The sequence below is a fragment of the Centroberyx affinis genome, unplaced genomic scaffold (assembly GCF_046629955.1).
Source record: "Centroberyx affinis isolate AG114_WGS23_722 - 3 ecotype Tasmania unplaced genomic scaffold, CSIRO-AGI_Caff_v1 ptg001218l_1, whole genome shotgun sequence".
In the NCBI taxonomy this organism is placed as follows: Eukaryota; Metazoa; Chordata; class Actinopteri; order Beryciformes; family Berycidae; genus Centroberyx; species Centroberyx affinis.
Window position 1 is genome coordinate 49,633 of NW_027279734.1, and position 25,588 is coordinate 75,220.

Genomic DNA, 25,588 nt, shown 5'->3' on the forward strand with positions numbered 1-25,588 from the left:
GAGGAGGTTCCAGGGGGTCCCCAGCAAATTGATGAATTATTTTTTTCATTATTTCATTTACAAGAAGTTAACCCAATTAGGGAATTTAGAAGAATAACAAAATCATATCTTAACATTCTCAGATTTGGGTCAGAGAGAAAAAAAAAAAAATCCCATCGAATGGGGGTCCGTGGCCTAAATTAAGGTCCTTGATATGAAAAAGGTTGAGAATCACTGATCTAGGCCCCAGGGCAATACTTTATTGGCCATCTTCTTTTTCATTACAGGTGTCTAGCAGGGTCTTGCTCATTGTTCTGTGATGCAAAGCACCCTATAGTACTAAATGTGTTTTAACTACTGAACAGTGTAAAAGATGCAGACATTTTTCCACAAATGAGATGTGGCTTGTGGATTTTACATACTTCACTGTCCAGTGTAAACTATATTAAACTCCTGATACATATTTCAAAAGAATCTTTATTGTTCTAATGACACAGACAACTCTTAGTTACATCTGTAATGGACAGTATAAAAACACTTGATAAAGAAAATATACAACAGAAGTTTAGCACCAGGGACTTCAACTGAGGGGTATGTTTTTTTTCGTCACAAGACTGAGCCACCCCCCCTCCCCTGTGTTGAAATGGCAACCATAATGACATACACACAAGGGCAGTCAGGCACACAAGACACACTACAGGTGTAAGTTTTGACCCATAGACAGACACCTTGGATCTACTTGCCCTCTAAATGGAAGGCAGGAAAACAATACTGATCCAAGATTAGTGTTTACCGATCAACTCTGGCCCTGTCTAGCACATGGTTGGATAGCAAAAGAGGAGTAGGCCTAGTTGAGCCCCGGTGGAGGTAGGCTTATCTTACTGCACTTAAGGACAACAGGAACTCTTAGGAAAACCTTACAACAGCAATACATCTCCCACCTGCATTTTAACAGTGAATAATGTCTGGGCATTTTTAATAAAACTATTATGACTATTAATAAGAATCGGTTGTTCATGTTTCTTTCTGGGGAATGAAGCAGGTGGGAATATATGGGATGTTCCTATAGCAATGTCCTTGGGGATCACAATACATGGCTATAGCAACACAACTGAAGTATGACACATCCCAGGCCATCAGTACTTGTGACAGTTGCAGTTCAATAACATCCATTCGTCTGTCAGCAATAACATAATTACTACATATTGATAGATCATCTGGGTTTGTATTGCACCTAATAGATTCTCTAGTTTTACAGTAGGGGATGGTAGTGGGACTCTGAATGTGCAAAATATGGGGGTGGATTGGGTGTAGTGGGATTAATAATCTCAGATGGTATAGTGCAACAGGTAAATCTGACGTTGAATTAATGCTTTGGGTGAAAACAGGAAGAAGACATAATCACATAAAGATACCCTTGTTTAAAAACAAGACAGATCCCACAAACCAACACATCAATGAGAATCTACATTCTACAACTGCATAATGCCATTTTCTTCACCATCTTAACGTACCTCTCAGCATATGGAGGGGTGTAAGGGGTAAAACTATAATCATTTACAGCGTGTACGTTTGTGCTAATGGTGGTTCAGAGCTGAGGCTTGTAAATGTTTGAAATTATACTTAAAAAGAAATAACAGCATAAAATATTTGGTCTTGGGAAAGGCCGATGGCCACTGTGGTTCCATACACAACTTTATAGTCATGGCCCATACACAGACACGGTTTAGGGTAAGGAGTTTTTCCTGACCTATTGATCAGGGCCTGGTTGCTCCAATGGATCTCTTCATTCCAAGTATGTTTTTGTCCACTGGTTTACAATGGAACAGTGATCTTAGAATCAAAGATAGATATGGGAAACAAGGCCCGGATCATCTTTGTAGTCAAATTTTAACAAGCTTTCCATTATTTCTCAAATTCGCATAAAAAAAGAATTGAGTGTTAACAAATGATTATATCCCCAAGATGGAATCAAAACAGTGCCACTGTCAGTGTGGGTCACTGTTTGTGTAAATTTGAAAACAGACACTTGACTTGTAAGTGATGTTATGGAGTTGTGCATCTGTGTGGTGTAGGCAGTGACTGAAAGCATATTAAAAAAACAAAACAAAAACAAACTTGTTACTGGTTCCGGGTTGAGCCTTTAAGGCCCATGACTTGAAGGAATTGTCTGGAAAAGGTCCTGGCCCTAATAATGAGGTATGTTTGAGGGAGATGGCGCTGTCCTTATGCAGTCAAGCTTTGTCCTTCATTCAAAACAGCCATTCTGACAGGGCTCACTGTATAAGCACTTATCCCATTAAACCTGTTTGACGTGATGATTTGATCTACTATACATGTTCAAACAGAGAGAAAGGCAAGTTGACATTAAAAAAGACAAACAATCTGTACATACATATCCACGGACTTGAGCTCGTTAAAAATAGTGCAACCTCAAGCTTTTGTTAAGTTAGACTGCTACATAATTGCTGAGTGTAAGACTGGACCATAGTGGGATGGTCAGTCTACGTGGTCAGCTGAATGTCCAAAGGCACCACGTTTAACCACAGTCTCTTTCCCAGGATGGAGGAGGCTTCATGCTTCATTTAGTTTTCTGTCAGATAGAAAAGAAAGAGAGCAAAAGTTGACTTGGTAGTGATTTGAAACTGAAGATTGATAAAAAACGATCACTTTAGTGATGTTCAAAAATAGGAGCAGGGTAGTTACCAAACACAAAGTCACACCATCTTGGCCCGGTTAGGCCCCTCACTCGCGATTGTCTCAACATTTTCGCAGGTGGTGGTTGTGGTGGTTCAGTGGACACAACCCCAGGACTTTTATATTTGCCTTTTTGCCTCCCTACTGGCACCTCATCCTGCTCCTGGCTTGATTTTGTTGCAGAACTTGTCAGCTCTTTAGAGGCAGTTCTCCTTTTCCTGCTCCTTTTCCTCTCAGTTTTCACAGCTTTAACAACCCCTACCAGCTCTCCCTCCCTCCCTGCAAAGCGGTAGGCAGAAGGTGACCCATCATCCAGTGTCACGGTACAGGAGTCCCACTCTTCCTCTTCAGTTGACTCGTTGTCTGGGGAGTTGATTTTCCTCAGAAACACCCGGCATTCCTTCAGTGTCTCAGGACTCCAGGCTTTAGAGCTGAGTCTGTGCTCTTTGGGTACATCCATAGGCTCCTGAGTTTGGTCAGCAGAGCTGGTGGTACAACTGTTCTCCAAGTCAAACAACTGATCTGCTGCTGATCTAGAGAATGCTTTATGTCTTGCTTGTAGTCCAGTGACGACATGACCATTTAAACTACTTGCAGCTAATCTCCATTTTAATTCCTTCCGATTGTTCCTCTGCCTTTTTGGCCACTTCTCCCTTTCTTTCCGTGTTAGGAACCTTGCCCTTGCCCTTAGTAGAGTGGTTGGGTACTTGCCAAGAGCTCTGCCTCTCCACCATGGGGCTCCTTGATTGAGCCTGCCTGGTGCAAACCTGGGAGTAAAAAGTCGTCGTTTGATTTTATCTGTTGATAATGATATCTTGTTTCTGTTCCTCAGCCTTTCCTGGGCTTGCTGGTAATGGCAGGGACTCTTTGGCACAGTTTTGGCAAACTTCTTGATGTGTTTACGGAGTCGCTCTGCCTGGGGACTAGGACAGACACTTCCTTTGTTGGCAGAACGAGGGTAGTGCATGAGTTCATAAGGATTTCGGGAGCTTGCCTTCTTGACAATGGCCAGAGACTGGGTCTCTGTGGTCTGCATAAACCAAGAGCAAAGCTGCTGCGTGCTACAAGAGCTTGGTTTGTTAGGAGGGCAGTCAAACAGCATTCGAACCACAGAGGAATGTCTTGACTTCTTGGTAAATGAGCTGTTTCCTTTAGTACCCAATCTAGATTTAAAGGATGTTTCTTCCTGGTTCTCGACAGTATCTGAGACCCAGGTGTCAGAGACCAGTCGTATTCGCCTGGCAAGCTCCTGGTTTAAGGTCTTTTCCTCAGCTGATGCTGCCCACCACCTTAGTGTCTCTCTTGGGGGAAAGATGGAGTCTACTGACACCCCTGCCATTCGGCTCAGATCCTGACAGATGCGCTTCCTCTCCTGTCCAAATAGCCGTCTTTTCTCCCCTGAGGTTTCTAGACCAGCCTGAGCCTCCTCCTGCTTCCTTTCATTGCTAGCCTTGTTTAGCAGAAGCTTTTTAGAGCGCCGCAACAGAGCTGTGCTATGGCTGTATGATCTGGAGGTGGAGGTGGCAACAGAGTGCAGCAGGTAGATTGAGGGCTTCCTCACCCTCACTGAGTGACGCACTGCTACAGGCCGATCTGAGTATTTGTCTCTACATTCACCCCTTGCTTCTATCCTTCCCTGTGTTTGACTACAATCACTGCTTGTTTGACGATTGATTGTCCAGGGCTCTTTGGCAGATTTGAATACTGGTAGGAGTGCTTTCTTATGACTTAATGTTTCTGGAGACTGCCTAGCGTCCCTATTCATCTGAATTTTGCGTTGCCTAGGAGATACTGTGGTTACAGTGACTGAGATTCCAGAAATTTTAACTTTTGCAGGTCTTCCTGGTTTCCTTATGGGTACAGCACCATCAAGCTTCTGACATTTGATATTACTGCTGGAATGAGGGGCAGACTCTTTCACAGGTCTGACCAAGTTCAACTCTGACCATTCTGTTGAAGCAGCTTTGATAGTACCAGAACTGGTCTGAGAGTTCGGTGTTAAACTGCTTAAGTCACTGTTTTGGCCCATTGCTTGCCAAGCATCATGGAGTTCTGTTTGCAGTTGGTCAAAGCCCTCAGACACCATTCGTTTGTTTCTCCTTGATCGCCCATACACTACTGTTATTTTGAGGTTCTTGTTTGCATTCTCCTCCATGTCAGATCCTGAAACAGCATTTGCATTTTCTGCATTTGCCCCAATTACTGAATCAAGAGCCTTCTGCTTACGGGGTCGACCAATTGGCCTCTTCACTTTCTTCTCCAGCTGTGGTCCCAGCTTCTTGGGCCGTCCTGGACGCCTTTTTGGAGGAGTGGTTTCATGGAAAGATAGTAAGTCACCTGGTGATCTCTGGTTTTCAGTTCCAGCTGCACGCTTAGGTGGAGTACCTTCTCCTGATCTTCTGGCACCTACTTTAGGTGATGACGAAGCTGACTTCGGTGGTGAAGAAGCAGACTTGGGTGGTGTCGAGGCAGATTTGGCAGGCGAGGTAGCAGACTTTAGTGGTGAAGAAACAGATTTAATTTTTGAAGTGGCAGACTCAGTACCCTGGCTTTTGTTCTTTTCAGGTGTCCCTGCCCATGAAGACTCCTCACATGGGTCAAATGGTTCCTCTGCTTGTCCACTAGAACCAGAGGCTGCCGACTTGAGGCTGTATATAACTCCTTCCTTATCCATCACTTGTGACACATACATGAGTTTGATTGGGCTAATGTAGTGGATCTGGGAGTTGGGAAGGTTCTGAGCACAAGTGGCAGAACTATCAGAGCTGGTGACACCCAAATTTAAGGGGTTTCCGGGAGTTCTAGAAGCTGTTTTTGACTCTGACTCCTGTAGTTTTTTTGGAGATGATCTTAACCTTCCGTAAGGCCTGGCGGCACAGTCTCTGACATCTGTCCTATTCTGTGAGCTGTGCTTAGTAGGATTCTTCTCTGTGGCAGCCAGAGTGAATGGAAAGACCTGGTTTTGATCTTTAGACTCCATGTAAGATGTTCCAAATTGTTCTTTAGGTGTTGATTGCAATGCAAGCTCCCCTGTGGGCTCAGGTGAGGATAGAGGGGCTTCTTCTCTTGATTCAAGCTGGATGTCATTAACATCTGGATTTTTAGACAAGTCATCCAAGGTGGTAGATTCCAAAACCTTGTCTTTTAATGCTTTCTGGTTGAAGATGCTCTCAGAGAAACAAGCAACAAAGTACATCTTCCTGGGCTCTGTGACATAGGAGGAGAACCGTTGTGGCGGAACTATACTTCTCCTAGATTTCCTTGCCTGCCTGGAGTGGCTTGACTGAGACGGAAAGCTGGACTTCTTCCTCCCTCTAACCGGCCTGTGGTAAGCCTTACCTCTGTTTGGTGTATTATCACCATCAGAGCTTTGACCTGATGGTGCTTCCTCTTGGTTCCTATCATTTCCAAAATTGCTACCCTCACCATCTATTTCACAGGCCCTACTACACTGTGTCACTGAGGTTGTAGTCATTGTCACTATCTGTGACTGTAGGTCCTCTCCTTTTAAGCCTCGGATGTAATACTTGCTCTGCAGCTCAGTGGTGGGTATTTGGGTATCTGGGGCAATTTGCTCTTTTTCCTCTGAGGCAATCTCTCTTTCTCTCTCCTCTGCTTTAATTGTCTCAATTTCCTCTGTAACTATAACTGCCTGTATCTCTTCTTTTACTTCATCCCTCTCCCTTTCTGCAGTGAACATGTTCCCCTCTCCCTCCCTAACCCTTTCGATCTCTGCATGCTCTATTCCTTTCTCCATCCTAGGTTCTTCACTGATTTTACCCTCTTCCTTTCCTGTCATACTCTCCATTTCTCTGTCTTCGGTGATACTGCCGTTTCCAGCCATCACACTTTCCATCCCTACTTCCTCTCTGATTATGTCCATCTCCAGTTTTGGACCAAGACCTTTCATTTCTTGGATCTCCATTTCTCTTTCAGACTCCTCTTTAACTGGAGTTGTGTCTGATGAGGAGCTTGATGTAGGTGAGGTAACATTATTGCCATCTTTCAATCTACCTCTCTTTGTTAGTGCCCCCTTTCTCCTACAATATGGCGGGTCATACATGGCAAGCTCCCGTTTAATTTGTAAGGTGTGTCTTCGGGTTGAGGCATGATCAGCGGGTGTTGCCATAGCAGCGAGCACCTCCTGTCGCCGGCGGGAGCGGGTATTAGGTGACTTGGCCTCATTGTTGTCATGGCGGTGAAACAGCTCACTGAGGTTGTAGTCACTGTCACTGCCTGTGTGAAGCACTGTGGTGATGATTTCACTCAGATTGGCTGAGGGAGACAGAGGTTGCTCTTTTTCAATGGTGTGAATGGCTGAGGAAGTCAGTGGTGGGTCCTTCTCCAGAGGTCTGATTGTCTCCAGTTTCTCGCTGAAACGATCAACAACATCCTGCAGTAAACTCCCGCTTGGGTTCTGCTCTGCTTGACGACTACTTGGAGTCCTACACTCCAACTGCTCTTCTGTGGTTGCATCCAAATTTACTTCCTGGTGACTTGCATCCATAAGACGATCTTTAACCATTACTGGGAGGGACAGGCCAGCTCCCTCCTCATGTCTATGGTGAAGGAGGGAGGGTGGCTTTTCCTCAGTTTTCCTATTGATGTCTGAGGGGATAGGGGAAAGTGGGGGAGGAGAAGGGCTCTGCTCTCTCTTCAGGACAGGACAAGGAGGATCCCCATCTCCACTCCCTCCCTCTACTGTGTTCCTGACCTGAGCCAGACAGGCATGGTTTGAATAACAGGGACATGAGTGTGGGTTATGATGGTTACAGCAGATTGATGAGGCAGGGCATAAACTGGAGGAAGAGCACAGCGAAGGGGATTGGGATAACGAAGGAGAGGATCCAAAAGAACAGACCACGTTGTCAATACGACCTACAGCCAGGCTTTGGCAGGAAATGCAGTGGAGGCTCTTGAGGCAAAAAACAGGGTAGGCTGCCACCCTGCAGCTCTGCACACAGCAACAGCCTGAGCCCTGAGGAGCTTTGCCTTTACAGTCACTGAAAGGGTAGTGATGGACGCTACAATTAGACTTTGAATCTGCTGGATGGTACAGGGTGCTACTGTGACCTTGATGATCACAGTCGATAAGAGGGTAGTGATGGCTGCCGCTATGGGGTTTACATTCACTAAATGGGAATGGAGGGATAACATTATCCTGTGGTGTTACCCCACAGTGACAGCAGGGAGCGTCAGTCTGACCGACAGGTCTGTGATTGAGGAAAGACAGCAATTGTTCCTGGTTTGCCAGCTTTAGGATTTGGTAGAGTAGGGAACGGTGTGCTGGGCACAGTGAGCAGAGTACAGCTGCCAGTGCAGAGTTCTGTCCACATTGAGTCTCCCGCCTCCCTGGATCCCCCAATTCTTCTGTAAAGGTTGGCAACAGGAAGCTAGAGGCAGAAATACAAAGATAGGAGTTAAGAGGGTTTATTCATAAGCAAGCGCCCATTCAGATAGCATACGACAAATAGGTACTCATGCAGAATAAAAACCAAGACGGGTTCTACATACAACACCCCTGCTATAACCTTCAGATTGCGTTTATTTCATCATACTACGGTCTTGCGTTTTTACACTTCATCCATATCATGTTTATATTGCTGTATTCCCAGGGCCTGTCTCACAAAGCAAGATTAGTGGGTTAGCAAGCTAACGTTGGGCTTAACCCTGGCTTTTCAGTCGCACGATGGTGGCTCTCTTTTACATGTACATAACCATGGTAACTAAGGCTGCACACCTAATCTGCTCTTGAACAGGTAATGTTCAGCCTATCGGATCCAAACGTATAAAAATCCCCCGTCTACACCAATCAGCTCTCTGGCACCAATATTCCTAGAAGATCTAGTGGACTTGGGTGCACAGATAGTAAGAAGAGAGGGACCTTTTTTTTCTCTTATGATTTATTAGATCAGAGATAGGCTATAATAAATGTAGCGTTGTCAGGCCATTTGCCCACACTGGCTATAAAAGAGGGCTTCTAACAAATAGTAGGTAGGTTACATTGGTTGACTATAGATATGGACAACAAATCAAATTCACTGTGGCATATTAAGTGCCCTGGAATTCTTTCATGATTCCCGAGAGTGATTTGTGCAATTACTGCACCCATATTCCCCATCACAGCTGCCTTGGGGAACAGGAGGCAGACTGAACAGAAAATATTTTTTACAGACTCAATGTGATGACACAATATATCAATGAAAAGTACTGTGCTGTAATGATGGAACAGTGATAAACTTACACATTTTCACTCCAGCAATTTTTCTCCAGCAATCGTCTATAGTTTTGGCAACATAATGTTATTTTCACTCTTATTTTTTGTATTGCTTTTATTTATTTATAATAGCTTGTTCTTTTCGGGAGAAGAGTATAAATGTTAGCAATCCATTTCTCTTCCTTGCTTCTCACTTTTACAGTCTACGTTGGAATTGTCAGCAGAATGTGTTTGCATAACCCCACAATTATTTATAGTCTATTGCTTTTGTTTTATTTTTTAATTTTATTTTTCATCTAATCTTAAATGTCCCATATTTTACACTTTCCAGTGTTTTATTTTATGTCTTGAGGTCCATTAAAAACTGGTGTCATGTACCAAAAACTCTCTCAATCCTTACACGTTCATTTTCCAGCATCTCTCTGAGCCTTACCAAGAACAGGCCGTTTCTGTTAGTGTGTCTTTAAGGGTCATTAATATTAACGACCCTCTGTCTGACCACAGTGCCGGCAGCTTTGGGTAGGGAAAACTCTCCGGTAAATAAACAAAGGCAACCGCTCAATCACTTTGAAAAAAGCACTTTGTTAGCCTATTATTTCTGGTGCTGTAGGACAAATAATAATGAGCGTACCGTTGTGACGCCACAAAGTTACGTAAGTCCAAACGGCTCATTTAGAGGCTCAGTTTTCTATATGGATTGTGTGGATTAAGTTGTCGACCATGCGTTTTGATACTTGTACGATGTTTAGATAGCACTTCCAACTCCTTTATAGCAAGGGAAATGCCGTTTTCCACAATATGGGACCTTTAAATACGCTGCTCTGTATCTGTCCATGTTGCATGCAATTGGCTATTTGTTACAAACACAAACCGTTGTATGTGAACACACTCATAGCTGGATTGGAAAACCCCGGTTTGAGAAAACACATTAATAACCACCTCTGTCATTGTGAGGTTCTGTGAAGCCAGCAATCGTTAAGATACACATTATGTTAAACTTCCTTTGTGAGACAGGGCCTTGCACTTACTCCACAGCATTGGTGAGTAATTCCTTCAAGTAGGCAATAACAAGATAAACAAATTGTAGTCTTTAATAAAATGCTATCAATGTCTAAGACCCTAAACCAAAACATTATGTTGGTAAAATGATCATAGGGCAACTGGATATTACAGAACTGCTTTATTGATGAGTTGCTGAAGGCAAACGATAACATTCTGCTGAAAGCAGAAGAGAACGATTGTAGCAACGCTCAGACCAAAGGTAATCATCAACAGCACTCCCACTGACAAACTAACAGATCAATGAAAAACCAAACAATGTTGTTTCCAATGATTGAATCAACTCAGATTTGCAAGCAAAATCTTCACTATAAAAGCAAGTCATTGATCTTAATAACATCCATTTGCTGAAGTGCTAAATTTGATATTGGTATTTCCAGGGATGGTAAGTATCTACTCCAGACCTTGACAGGGTTCAACTGGGTTGAGGATTTTAAGAATTAAATATTCTGTAGTGTTAATATTTTGAGGTTGGTTTAACGAATCAAAAGATTTAAAAGATCATTTAAATAATTTCATCTTAACATAAGCACTAATCAACCACAATGTTTAGTAAGGGGAGTAAGCTCAGGACAAAATAAATTATATAGGCTAACATTTAAAAGCCTTCATGCAATTGTAGCAATACACGTTTCACATTGCATCAAAGTGCCTCATTACAAATCAAGAACTACAACAATCAAACTAGTAAAATCACAGTTCTGAAGCACAATCAATAAATAAGTATGCAGCAACAACAACAACACAAAACATTTTTCCACAATTAAAAAATGCTTATAAATCATAGTGCAATAATTGATTTATGCATAAATAGCTGATTTCCGTTAAGTCATTTCATAGATTTGTCAGCAGTTCAGTCCATAAATAATAAAAGTAGTAGGCCTAATTCAAAAACAAGCCCAGTAACAGTATGGAGGAGTATTACAAGAATATACTGCAATTAAACATAGATGGTGAAATAATGATATTTTTTCTCCAAGGTAATTAGGCTCGTTAATAAACTGGCCTATTGATATAAATAGCAGATAATTCCCAGAGTAAAGACAACATGCTGGACTTTGCGGTAGCCCCAGAGACAGGCACTGGTGTACTGTTATGAGTAGAGACATTCAGTGTGTTTGTTTAGTTGCCAAGGTTACAAGGTTCAAATGCCACTGAATCTGAAAAAAGCTTAAAAAAAAGAAAGAAAAAAGAAAAGCTTTACTGCTAGCTTTTAAACTACAAAGAACATACACATAGATAAACAACAAGGACAAATACATAGCTAAGAACATGGCATATCTCCTGCAAATGCCACAGGGCAGAGTTCATAATTTACCCTTTTTTTTTTTTAAATCTTTCATACTCAGTCAAATAGCTGACTGACTGTATAATAGTTTAATTGACTAAGTTTAAGGGTTGTTGATGGTGGTGACTTTACACTTAGGTGGTGTTCCTTGAGAGAGAAAGAGCTCATAAGCGTTCCTTGAGTAAGAAAGAGCTCATACCCCAGCATATTCAGTATAAATTACAATATGGAGGCTTAGATGTGAAACCAGACAGTGGGCTATAGGCAGGCAATAAGATAAGTTCAGAGAGGTATATGTGGCAACGAGGTTAGAGAGACAGGCAGGCTGACATCACAGCAAGATAAACTGAAGCAGCTTTGTGTGGGTAACCCTGAACTGCTGCTTTGGTAGTAGCACTGTTAATGGAATAGGCCCATCTGAGTCAGAAATGAGTGTAGAGACAACTTTTAGCATTTTCCCAGACACAGACAAGGTAGCCTGTTAGCCTTGCATTGACTCAAGTCATTTTCATACTGCCAACTTTCCACCAAAATCTTAATCTACAGTAACCTCCAGTATCCTACACGATCACTAATCAATAACATTTAATCCTATCCATGACGAAAATGTTATATTAAACCTGCCTGTTCACACCTTACATTGTATGTGACCATGGAATCACATTAATTAGGTTCATTGAAATAATCTTGTGAGTTCTAGCTACGTTTCTTTGTGCCTGGGAAACGGTCCCATAAAGTAGAGTTGTAAGCAGCAGTCATGTATGAGGTTGACAGTAATACAGCTACAGTAGCAGAGTTAGTAAATATCCATCTGTGATAAAAAAAACAACAGCTTTTACAAACAATACACATACACAATAACATACCATTCCCAAGCTTATCAGTGCACATTTTTCAGACATGCTGCACAGTTGCATTCCAACTACACTCAATGTTCAGACTAGCTTTCACAAATATAGAGGGAAAAAATGTGGACACAAAATGGCTTTCTTAAGCTAATCTCTTTAAAACAAAATCTCCAAATGAAGATGTAGCCACCAGAGCAGTTTACACTGTTAAAACTTAATCCATCTCCCTGTTTACAGAAGTGTCCAACAATAGCAATGAGTTTATAATCTGTTATAATGGCTCTAAGTCACTTCATTAGCCTGGGTAAAGCTACCCAGAGAGAAAGAGAAAGCTGCAAATGACAATCATCAACGCTCCAGTAACAAGGAGCTATAAGAATTAATCAAACCTGAATAACCTAACAGCCAGAGAACATGAGAGTCACACTTCATTTCTTAGCTCTGAGGATTCCATAACTGTGTTTCTCACCCTTGATCCTAGGGACCCAATTGGACAACAGTCAGTGTCAGATTTATTCTTCCAAGCAGAGTCTGACTCTTGACAACCATAAATACATTGATAACCAGAGTGAACTTCTCCATTACCTGGAGGTCTGTAAGGTTTTTTGTTAGCAACTGAAATTTAATCAAAGCCCAGGACCAAGACTGAGAAACACAGCTGAAAGTATGACTATCACATTACAGACACATAGTTAAAAGACCTGAATAGTAATCTATTTTTTTTAAAAAGGCATGTGTTGTGTTTAAACAAGTGTCTCCAGAAAACATTTATCCTGTGAGAGGTGATGAGTTCAAGTGTTGAGGAGTTCTAGAGGCGTTTCCTGGTCTAGAACCCCTTTGTGGCAGCAGCTGAGTCGATAGTCCCTGAGTTAGTGGAACCAGTCATGGTACCAGAACCAGACGAGTTGGACGAACAAGAGTTGGCAGATTTTTTCTTCGGCGGGTTCTTGAGTGTTCCGGAGCGCTCTTTGACTTTGTACTCCAGTGTGCTGTGAGGCACGCCATAAACCCCCTGGGCCTTGGACACACTCATGCGACCTCCCATCACCATGGTGATGGCCTCCTCCAGCAGTTCGTGGTCATACTGGCGGTATCTCCCACGCTTCTTCCTTGGCTGCTTGTCCTTGTCCCGTCGGTCCGCCCCCTCCTCAGAATCATCCAGCGAGGACCCGCGTTGGCCCAGGCGATGAGGTGAATGGTTGGCCCCACCCATGCAGGCATCTGGTAAGAAAGGAGGTCTGAGTTTGAAGAGAGCTGAAGGTCTAGCAGCAGCGGTGGGTGTCACAGAATTGGTAGTACCCTCTGTTGATGAGGTGTGGTGATGTCGGGTTTCAGCCACACTGTAATTCTCAGCTAGGCTTGACCTGTTGTGGTCAGACATGGAACGGACCTGAGGGATACGCAGGGGGGCGGGGGGCTCCAGGCTGGGAGTGGGGCTTGATGGGGGCTGGAGAGCATCCCTGAGCTGGGGAAAAGAGAGAGAGACAGTCTTCTGTAGACCACTCGGTTGATGAAAGGTCAGGGAGGATGAAGGGAAACGAATGTCTCCATTTTCCTCTACAGCTCCTCCAATTTCTGCCCGCTCGGCCCACGCTGCCACTTTCTGGAGGACCAGACGAGCCTCACCGCCCAGCATGGATGACATCACACTGTATGATGTCGCTTCCTCCCTGAAATCTCCACTTCCTGGTGCAAGGTGGCGGAGCAGCCCCAGCCTTCGCTCGGCCCAGCCCTCCAGGCCTTGTCTCAGGGTGTGAAGGGGTATCCCATAAAGCAGCGCGGCCCGCTGTTCTTGCAGCCTCCCTGAGCGTACGTCCTTCAAGGCCTTGGACAGCAGCCCCTCAGACAGCTCCCAGCTCCTCTCAACGTACTCCTCCTTCTGCCTGCACTGCCTCCTAGGGATGGGAGGACCAAACAGCAGGGTCAGGATGGAGGTGATGGAGGGGGTTTGGTTTTGGCATAGGGGGGAGAGAGGGGGCAGAGCGAGGGGTCCACTCCTTTATGCCTTGTGTTGGTAACATCACTGCGTCTCTTATGTTTCATGTCTGTCTGTTTTCAGTCTGTTTCTGGACCCTCATTCACACACGCTGCTGTGTGTTTCATGCACACACATTCTTTGTGTGTAGCAAAGCCTCTTCACGTCCAGGTGGGACAGTCTGTGAATGGCTGTGGTTACTTTGGCACTCACACACAACCCCTGTAGCTTTGTGATATTCTTCAGTGAGAGTCCTACGTGCTTGAGGGTTGAGTAATCAGACTCATCATTACAGGATCAGTAAAAAAGGAGGTAAAATCGTTGTGAGGTACTCCAATGTTCTCCTCATTGTACAATCCTGAGCTGCTGGCAAATGTTACATTACTGTGTCGTTGCTGTGACGTTACCGCTCAAGAGATAAAAGAGTCAACCCCATAGAATCAAAACACCAGACACAAGCTAGACCAAACCTCAGAATGACTAACAACTGACTGGACCAAAGCGCTGCTTGGACAACCCAGTATGCATATCATTCAGGCCAGAGAGGTGTTAATCAGTTGTCTTAAATCCAAGCAGCACTGATAAAGATGACTGTTGTGCAACACAAGACAATACAGATGCTAACCATCCAACCTTAGCCATGCCATACATTAGAAAGAAAATGCAGCAGACAATAGTACTCAGAAGTGGGGGTTTCCACACTACTAGTTAAAACCTCCAGTTTTAACTAGTAGTAATGATAGGGTTTCCTCGTGCATTTTCGGTCAAGGCCAAACACCACTTAAAAGACAATTCCAGTGTGATTGGAGATTTTGTTCACTTCCTGCGTTCCCTTACTGTTTTATATCACTGTAGATCATTTTCCAGTGCTTTTATTTTATTGAGATATTGGCAATTTTTCTTTAATCTTAGTTGTTTTTCATAGTAAATATTTTGAAACAAATGCCATCTAAATGTTACGAGGTACTTGTATGGTATGAAAGGAAAAACTGATTTAAAAATATCTTGCATCATGGCGCATGTATGTAAAGACTGTCACAATAAAAAAAACAATAGGTCCCCCAAAAACTTAAATTTGGTCATCACCTACTTAATCTCATATCAGTCGAAACACTGGTGCAGTTTGTATTTCAACATAACACACAGCGGGTTTGCTATCGCTGCTCTGTATCAGCCTTCTCCAAAAGAATGAAAGTGGCCGGGTCCAGGTTCTTTAAGAGTTCCAAAAAGGGCAACAAATGACCATAAAATTACTCCAAAAAGCATAATCCAAATGTTTTGAAGCCAAACGATTGCAAAGTCCAACATTTACCTCATTATCTCCTAGATTTGCTGTGGTCACCCTACAGCGGTCTGGTGGAAGAGTGTTGCTGCCTTCGTGTGCTCCTCGTAAGCGAGTTTTAAAGTCGTAAATACAACTCGTTGTGTTTACTTGTGTGACTTTTTAGTCAGAAATAACAAACTGGACCCTGAAACAAAAGTCATTTTCTTTCTATTTTAGAAACCAAGTGGTACAGAGCTACTTTGCACTGCAATGGCAGAATGAAGAAGGGAACATTTACATCAGTTTTGAAATTGACATTTCAATAATTGATAGCTTACTGGCCAAAAGTTGTTGTATATTTGTGGTAAAAAAGGTAAAACAGAGTGAGAATGCCATATCGGCATCTTGGGTACCATGTAACATGGTACATCTACTTTTCTATTTGAATATACTACTTTATCGGGTTGTTCAGCATTTAAAGGCAACATCTGCTTGCTACTGCTGTTCTACACTACACCAACTGTCACATCTAGGAGACGAGGTAAATATTGGATTTGTGGACCCACAGTGCAAGTTTGGAGTTTGTGGTCATTGGTCATATGGTTATGGTTTTTACCCTTTTTGGAACTCTAAAGAACCAGGACCTAGAGCTGCCACGGTATTGATTTTTTCCTTACCGCACAAATTAGCGAAGCCATTCAAACGTTGCGGTAACCGCCATAAAAAAATTTTTATTTAAACCTCAGAACAGTGTTACAGTTGTTGTAAGTGCTCGCCACTTGTTTCTATCCCGGTTGTAATTAGTCAATCTGGCAAATGCCTCGGAGACTCCTAACTGACGCAGTGCCGAGCCGGTACCTCCCGAGGTAGATAGAGTGCCTTTCATTGCATCGTATAATGGGCGATGAGTGGTCCTAAGATGCCATGCTAGATTTGTCGTATGTCCTCGCATGACGTTGATTTTCTTGCTGCAAATGCGGCACACTGCCTCATCCAAATTATTTGGCTTTCCCTCTTCATCGGGCTCAAAGCCAAATGTTCCCAAATAGTAAGGTTGGGTTTCGCTACAAGATCCATGTTTTTAGACTAATTTGAAGCGAAAACTTTCCGTAGCCAACAGTTGCAAAGCACGTTCTGGGTGGCACATTCTCTGATCAGAACGTTAACTGCACAACTGTGACTGGAAACTTTCGAACACATGGCGTGAAGAAATTAGGCTACACAATTATAATAATTATTATTATTATTTAAAAAATAGTATTGCATTTATTTCAGATCACATAACTTTTACAAGCAAAAATGGAACATAAACAATGGGCCTAAAATAAATGAGAAAAAAAAAACACAGCGGTGAAGCGGTGATCAGCTTGACTCTGCGATGGGCGTGACGTGATTGCGTTACCACGGTAATGCGGTAACTGCGGCAGCTCTACCAGGACCCAGCCAAGTTCTTTTGGAGAAGGCTCATATGGAGCAGCACTAACAAACTTGCTGTTTTTATGGGGATATACAAATCTGTGTTTCAGCTGATATGAGGGTGAGTAGATTATGACCAAATTTTAAATTGTGAGTGAACTATTCCTTTAAAGGCATGGCAAAAACTCATATCATGCTGGAATTGTTAAGTTCATCAACAGAGCATTGCAAAGACCAAAGTAAAATAACACTCACCCTGAGGCTTTGTGATTAGCTGATGGTGATGATGTTGCTGAGCAGGCAGAGTTTCTCTTGGAGAGGTCGAGCACACCGTCTGCCACAGGGAAAAGGGAATAAAATTGGTTAGGGAGCGAGTCCTACCTGAATAAGCCAATGCTTTGGTAGCTTGAGTGAGTGTCAGGCTACATTTACACTACACATTTCAAGTGACACAAATACATTTTTTACATATCTGATATGTATCTGATTTACTGCTCACGGTTTAAACAGCAAAACAGTCGCATGATATCCAATTTTTTTTTCAATTCATATGTGGAACTCATCTGTCTCAGCTCGTATGTAATGTGAGTCTAAACAGCAATATCGGAACCACCGCAACATAATGTCAGTGACGACGGAAACATCACTTCCAATCATATCCCAGTCAGCAACGCTGGTTAGACATCAGTCCACTAGCATCAATAAATATGGAAGAAAGTAGTGGAGCCAAGAAGAAGTGAAATGTCTACTTTCATTGTGGGGGGTGCTTTGGTGCAAGCTAAACTGGAGGGGAGTTACAGAAACAGAATGACATTTGATGACATCTCCGTCGGTATGTTCACTGGAGGTTACCAGGTTACAGTTTAATGCATTTTATTATTGTTCCAGAAAAGCAATGACTTCCTTACCTGGCTGAGGTTCCCTCTCTTTCTCCTGGCTGCGGCTCAATGTGAGGTCAAGAGGGGCATCCGACATGTCCGACAGAGGTGAGGAGGTGCCGGTGGTGAGGCCATTCGTGGTGGTGTGGAGGTGGCTCTTGGAGGCGTACTCCTTGGCAAACTGATGTATCATCTTCCTCATCAGCTCCTGGGCAACCAGAGGGATGTTGGAGTCACAGCCCAAGGGCACATCTAGCAAAGAAGAGACAGATGCAGAACACAATAAAGCTGGATGGATACTCAATTTTCTCTTAGTAACACAATAAACATAATGGAATCACAATATCTAGTACATCTTGTCATGAAATGCTTTCCTGCTTAAAAAGGCTAGACACACTGGTTCAAGTCTTGACTTGATCTTGACTTATTTGACTAAATCACTTCTTTGTGCTTGCTAAGGTGGTCATCGTGACTACAGCCATGCTAAAGTGTCCCTTTCTTATGACACGAATTTCACACAAATTGACTTCTGCTGTCCCGAGAATTATTTGTTGATAAGTAACTTGGATCAATGGGTTAAAGCAGCAGCCTTGAGTGTGAAGAATCCCTACATTTCTGAGTAGATACCTCACAACAGAGCTCTCAGATTGTACCGGTTACTGTTTTAGGTGAATAAGTTCTGTAAAATACAGCACACTGATACTCCATCGTTGGGAGTGTTGCCATCTCCTCCTTTAATAAACAGCCTACTGACGTGAGCCGTGCTTCCTTGTGCACATGCACCGTAAAACTCGCTTTGTTCCCGTCAAAGAAGTCAATGCACGGGCATGGATGTGCTCATGAACAGTCTACAGTCAGCTAGTAATGTTATCCAAAAACTGCTTTCTGGTAAGCCCATATGGAGTAACTCACCTTTCTTGTGGAACACAGCTTGGAGAAACCTGCGAGCTGATTGGCTGCTCTCAGAGAGGGTTGGGGCCTGACAGGGAGAGTAATCAGAGGGGGAGGAGAGGGGGGAGGCGGCTGCGGGTATTTGGTCCTACAAGAAGAAAAAAAACAGAGAATGACATTACTGATGAATGCAATCATTGGCATATCAGTGCTAGGGGCTACATGGTTAATCAAGTTAAAACTGAAACTGCCGTTTGAACATGTGCAATATGCAAAGGGAATGCAGCTGCAATTATATATATAAACCTTTATTTAATCAGGTAAGTCACCTTGAGATCGAGATCTCATTTTCAATTACTTATAATTATTTTGTTTCACATGCTACCAACTCAAACTTGTCTGTCTGATCTATGTTTGTTGGAGAATCCCACTCCACAGTGCCCATGCACTAGGCACATCCAAACCTGATGTTGACCCATTAGAGGCCTCCTTACCAGCTGCTAACCACTCAGAAGCGATAGAGGCAGTGTATAACAGTCGGAGTTATGGCTGTCACTTTTTGAATTCAAATTTCAAGTGTGAAGGTGTGTTCAAATTCAAAAATGGAGCCTGGTTATTTAAAATGGGTAGTATTTGTGCTTATTTGTTCTGGTGTCCCTGATTAAAATGATCACTCCCCTAAAGTAACTTTTAGGTGGCATTATTACACTGTAAGGCAATGCATTGTCAAATTTTACCTCCTGTATTTTATGCATGGGTAAAGCGTAGTTTAAGCCCAGCTCCACAAGTTATAACCAAATTATCTGTAAATTAAGCTTTGGCTTGTTGTTAACAGAATGGTTTGCAACAGGAAAACATGAAAATCACTGTGGGTTACTGCTATTCTTGCTGCATCACTTCAAAATGGGGGAAATTAGTGTGCTGCTGAAAGACTAATCTCCACACACCGCACCTTAGAACCACCGTGTGAAGGCATTTTGGATTTTACTCCGTGGCAAAACCCACAACAACAACTTTGAGGAATCACCCGTTAGCTTATCAGCAGAGTAAGGCCAAGCAGCACCACAGCCTCACCTCCCTAAAGTTTTCTCACCACCGTTGGCCTTGGGACCCTTGCCAGAAGCTCGTAAACAGGCCATAATTGATAACATGACGCTATACATATGCAGATATGCAGTCCATCTGCGTTACTGCGAGAGAGGGATTAAAGGATCTATTGGAAGAGATATAAAATTCCAAGCCGGACCACAGTCTCCAAAAACATAACAAAGCTGCACGACACTACTTGTGATAAGGACCGTATTGAGGGATAAAACCATCTCTCTGACAGACCTCTTTGTCGATGGATGCCTATGTGACTGTCACAGCTCATTATATGTCAGAACCCTGGGGGCTCATTGACTATGTTTTGCGCTAAGAGGGAGCCATACAGTGGATCACGCAGCAGACAGCATCGCCAGCACATTACATGGCTTCAACATCTCTCATGGGTAATCACCACTGTTGCCACCAACAATGACCTTAACTATGTGAAGGCTGCACATTGCTGAGGGCTCATTAACATGCCCTGTCCTGGCCTCATACATTGAACCTGACAGTATGGGCTTTGACACAGCCCAAGCACTGCTGAGTGGTCTATGGTTGAGGAACAGAGAGACACACTTAAGGCCGTGATCACATAGAATGTGTTTCTGAACAAGTCTGCGCTTTTTTTCTCCATTTATTTTCAATGGTTTGGTCACAGCAGGCACACTTCTCATTAGGGCTGGGCAATATGGACAAAATCAAATATCACAATATTTTTTACCTAATACCTCGATATCGATATTGCGACAATATTGTAGGGATGACTATTGGTGCTTTCACAAAATATTTACACAGTGAGATTTTTGATAAATAATCATCAGTAATGTGGATATAATGACTAAGTGGGTAAAGGCAAATAATAGAACAGCTAGAACAGTCTGGTAAGTTAGGAACATTACATCACTTTACTGTAATGCAGCCTTTAAAACCAGGAAAAGACAACACTTATGCCATATCACGATATTACGATATCCAAAATCTAGGACGATATCTAGTCTCATATCACAATATCGATATAATACCGATATATTGCCCAGCCCTACTTCTCATGTGAGCTTTGCACCTCACATTTTGGAAAACCACAAAAAGCACACTGCCAGGTCAAATTCAACACCAGATCATGCCTTATAGCATAGCACTTAACTTTTAGAAAGTGCTTTATAAACCGCAATTAATAATATCGTGTTTATTAGAGATACTGCTAATGAAAATATTTTGAGTTTATTCAAGTTCATTTTTGTTATCCATTTCACACTGTTCATGCCATGACAGCTTTATTTTAGGTGCTCGGGACAAAGCACCTCAGTAAGAGCGGGGTTGTTGTGTGTTCGTCCGTGTTGGCAGAGTCTGTGGGTGTCTGTGAGGATGTACGCACAGGATTACGTCCAATGAGATGCTGGATGGCGTTGAGACTGGACGTGCAAGTATACTTACTGTTGCTTTATGCCACTCCAATAATGCATAACCCTGAACACCTAAAATTTGCAAGCATACTTGTTGTATAACAGCCGTTCTTCAGTGCTTCAGCCAGTTATGTTTGAAAATAACATAAGTGGTCAGAGACATTATGATACTGGAATTCATCCTAATGATATATTTCCAGTACACCGGTGATCCATCCTCAGCTCCTTATAAGAGATGTTAACTGTAATGTTTATTATATCAAAAAATATTACCAAAAATAATGGTTTTTGCCCATATTGCGCAGCTCTATTCAGTGTGCCTCACTCAGCAATGTCAAGTAAATGCCATAACGTGTGTTTGCGAAGCAGTGCAGTTTTAAATGGTGTAAACATATCATGTGCTGAACTTCATACCAGTGTAAATAATGTTTGCAAACAATTTCATTATTAAAATTGTCAGAGCCGGACTGGTTTTTACTTGGCTGGCCCGAAGGCAACATTATCTTGACTCCATATCTTACACTGAGTTTATCCAGGGGAAGGCTGCATAACGAACAGTAAGAGCAGCTCGCTTCCACTGACCAGTCATCCACCTCTTCCGGTTCACAGTCTGAAAGAGACAATTACACACAAGCAGGTGTAAATACATTCAGGTGTTGTTACTTACGGGTCAAACTCTGGTGGGTTATGGATCAAATAGCCTCCAACACATGTTACACAATAAGAAACGTGAGATGCAGCAAAAATATAATCCAGATTGCATCACTACATATCACTGTCATACCAAGAGAGCAGACTTTGTACATGCTGTCACCCATCCACAAAGTCAGACACACGTTAATGGGTAAATGCTAGTCTCACGCTGCAATCACTACACAGGCACTAAACAAAGAGAACAGGGTTTCCACATACTGAGCACACTCATGGATGCGTTGACAAAAACCCACCATGAAATATGTCGAGGTCTCTAAGCAGCATTCGGCCATAGACTCCCTCCAGAATGCTTTCAAACCCTGCAAAACAATGAACAAACACGTTCATATTTCTGCACCTATTTTGACAAAAAAAATATGCAACATATGCGCTTGATACGCATGTCATCCATCCGCGCACGCACACAATGCGGAGCAATTTTTAAGTTCCAAATTAGATCGACCAGTTTTGACAGTTCAACTGTCAATCTGTCAAAACAACCCAGCATCCAAAGCATGTAAACTGTTGTCAGTTTGAGGTAGACACTTAACAGTAACCTAGCTTCTAATGCAGAGTCGTTATAATCTGTTGATAAACAATAACAAACGATAAACATGGCTCCGCTGATTGACAGAACATGATGTTTAGTTTGATGTTACTTTGGTTTTTCGCTAGGGCCGCGAAGAAATCCAGCGAACTTTGGCGAGCAAACCAACTGACTGAGCCTGAGCATAAAACGGTGTTCAAAATAGAAAAATGGTCACGTGAGCAACCGTTACCGAAGGCCGTTGAAATAGCTAGATGCTTTTCTCAAATTATGCTGGCAACATTAGCCGATCTAACGTTACCATCCCCTCCCCCAAATAACGTTAATCTTAACTGGCTTGATAGCTCAGGCTTAGCATAGCCAACGTCTGTCACCTGACGTTTACTAATCTAACGTTGTAGTTAGCTACAGTTCATATTATTACTTTACATACAAATGGTAAGATAAGAAACGAGAGTTCATTCTCTCCGTCACTGTATGTCAGGATCAAAAGCCAGCCTCGGTGAGCGGCTCAGAGGGGACAAAGAAAACGGGCCAACTCAAATGGCTAGATAGCCAGCTAGCCAGTTAGCAAATGTTAGCCTGCCAGTTTAGCCGGCTAAAGCTGGCAACCTCCAGTGCCAGGCTACTAGCTGGCTAAGTTAGTTAGCTCACTTTAGCTAGCTATCTAGCTAGAGGCAGCGACCCCGTTGTTACTGGGAATCACTTTCAAGCTCGTGATTTCTTCTTAAAATCGTCAGAAATAACACCGCGCATGGGTCTTACCAACGCAGTGTATCAATTTGTGCCGCCAAGAATCGAGTTCCCGCCTGAACCCTTTCCTCTCTGCCGTGCATTTTGAGCTACGGCACTGTGCAGCCGCCATTCTGTCCGTCCTCCTTCCCCCCTGCTCTCCCTCTGTGCTGAAGCAAGGAGGTTTACCACTGCTGCCAAGCTGCAGGTGCCATGACCCAGCCAACCGCTAGGGGGCGCTGTACGGCCAAAGCCTACAGGGAGTGCGAGAGTTTGGACGAGATACCAGCGGCTGCATGTAGGTTAATTGGCGTTTATTCTCACCTTTTATTTTTTACCCCCACAAAAAATCTCTCCAAACCTTTGGAGAGATGCTGTTTATTCTGTGTATTTTGTTATGTTCCTTTTGTTATCAACATCTTCATCTTTGTCCGCCCACTCTCTGCACCCACTGCATTCCTGACTGTCCAGTAAGGGGGATCCCCTTCTGCGACTAACTTGACTTGACCTACCTATCTATGGGAGAAATGTAGGCTAGAAGCAGGCAAAATGGGTAGACTGCATTCCTTTCAAGGTTTTTGACAGAAATAGCTGGAAGAAGAGCAGATGGACCGATCATGGTTCACTGAATCGCCTCTCCTTGTCTGTTCCATTTAGTTAGTGCAAACGTTCAGCGTTTGGGTTATAAAACACTAACACCTGACGCACACTCCTTGAAAAAAAAACAACTCAATTTAATTTGTGTGATGAGTTGTGTATTATATAGCACTGTAGGGGCTTGTGGTATGTAGCTTTTGATACTTGTACCTTGAGCAATTTCTTGTATAATTTCCCCAACCTATCTGATGGTGTGGGCATCTCACAGGGCAGATGTGCAATGTAAAGGGTTGAATGGCAGTGCAAGGCCCCCAATATCAATGAATGCTTCCCCCTGTGGCCCCTAGTGGGATAATCCGAGCAATGCGGTGTGTGTGTGTGTGTGTGTGTGTGCAGCTACAATGAGTGACTGTACTTGTAACATGTCAATACATCTGCAAGTGTGTGGGTGTGTGTATTGTTGTGTGTGTTCTAGTCATATAGTCAACCACGAGAGTGCATTTAAACTTAGGTCTCAGCTCTTCTTGCAAGATTCAGAGATAGAATAAAATAAAATATACACTGTAAAAACTCATAGTGCAATTTAGTGAAATCAACTCATCTTTATCCATTAAGACAATGTATATAGATGTGTTTGTCAATTCCAACTTAAAAATGCTAGTTATGAGCTTCATGACTTAAAATCATGAGTTCACATCTTGTGACTTAAAATTATGAGTTGAAAGAACACCTTAAAAAGCATTCACTAAACTCAACACTGTTAGTTTATTAGCAGACTTCCCATTATGCATTGCATTCGGTTTAACTCTCCAGAAACTCTTCCTTCTTTTGGTTTGAATGAAGTTACAGGATAGAGATATGTAGCCTATATATGTTTGGTGAATCATAGGTCAATTTCTGATTAAAAAATAAATAAATAAAAAACCATGATAAAATCTACTCTCTAGCTTATCTAGGTATCTGGGAATTCACAATCTACTAAGTTCCTTTCTGATGCACATGGCAAGTACAATCCACTACAAGTAAGTGTATTACAGCTGCATACTATATGCTGGACTGTGTATTAATCATGTGATACAAGAGGAACTTGAACTTTAACCTAGCAAACCTTGTGAAAAAAGAAATAACACTGGATTTCAGTTCATCAATTAATGCATTCAGCTTGGAAACATGAATCAGCATCACTAGACATTTGTTGATTGAACTTATTGTCTTAAGTTCACTCAGTTAGCTTTTCTACATTAGAACAACTAACTAATGATCTTTGACCTAACTATTCAGTACTACTTCAGTCAACTCACAATTTTGAGGCAGCAAGGAAACAAAATGGCAAATCTTTTTTGCCAATAAGCAAAAAGACCCCCAAGGAACTGTTTGGTAAAATACTGTAAGCTCTCAGTGGATACTTGCAGAATGTCTGAATTGACTCTTTAGACTACTTTGAGTTCTGTATTCAACCACATGGGGGCAGCAGAGCACTTTAGGTTTTTCAAAACACATCAATTAGTCCCAACGTTCATAAAGATGTTGAGGATTGAGTACTGGTGAACATTGGATCACAGGAGAAGTCACTTGATCGGTCTGCCTTCACTGACATTCATGAGGGAAACCGGCCTCGCTTCAGCTCTCCTGGTCTCAGATACCTTATGAATATGGCTTCAGTTGGTCTCTGTCTATGCTTCCAGTAATGCAGCATAACAGAAAGGTATAAGGAGAGAATAGCCAACACAGAGGGAAGGGGGGGGGGGTCTAGGAGCGAGAGTGTCAGTGATTGAGTGAGGGACAGAGGGACAGAGGGAGGGAGAGCAAGAAACAGAGTTAGAAAGAGCGATGGAGGGCTGGAGAGCAGATAGGGAGATGAGAGTGAAGGTTGAGCTTGAAGGAGACAGCAAGTGTCACGGGCCCAGCTGGAATTCGTTGTCACGGTGACTTAGAGCGTGGTTGCCGTGGAGATGGTGATGAAAGACGGCAGTCTGGTGAGCGGCATTCTGGGCCGGAGCGTGACCAACAGCGCACAG

At 42.8% G+C, this 25,588-nt stretch overlaps 1 protein-coding gene across 3 annotated transcripts; it reads right to left on the reverse strand.

Annotated features, from left to right (window-relative positions):
- Nucleotides 1–465: 465 nt before the first annotated feature.
- Nucleotides 466–23,125, reverse strand: lcorl (ligand dependent nuclear receptor corepressor-like). 3 transcript variants are annotated; one of them, XM_071524654.1, is made up of 8 exons: nt 23,007–23,125; nt 21,949–22,014; nt 21,523–21,611; nt 18,534–18,660; nt 17,652–17,873; nt 16,999–17,077; nt 2,686–8,069; nt 466–2,572 (listed from the first exon to the last, which is right to left on the reverse strand). In XM_071524654.1, the coding sequence occupies exons 1-8, from the start codon at nt 23,104–23,106 to the stop codon at nt 2,565–2,567; spliced, it is 6,075 nt and encodes a 2,024-aa protein (XP_071380755.1). In that variant the 5' UTR covers nt 23,107–23,125; the 3' UTR covers nt 466–2,564. The 3 variants fall into 3 exon arrangements, with proteins under 3 accessions (XP_071380755.1, XP_071380754.1, XP_071380756.1); XM_071524653.1 differs by lacking the exon at nt 466–2,572 and having other exon boundaries at nt 2,602–8,069; XM_071524655.1 differs by lacking the exons at nt 466–2,572; nt 2,686–8,069 and adding an exon at nt 10,072–13,983.
- Between the last annotated feature and the right edge of the window lie 2,463 nt (nt 23,126–25,588).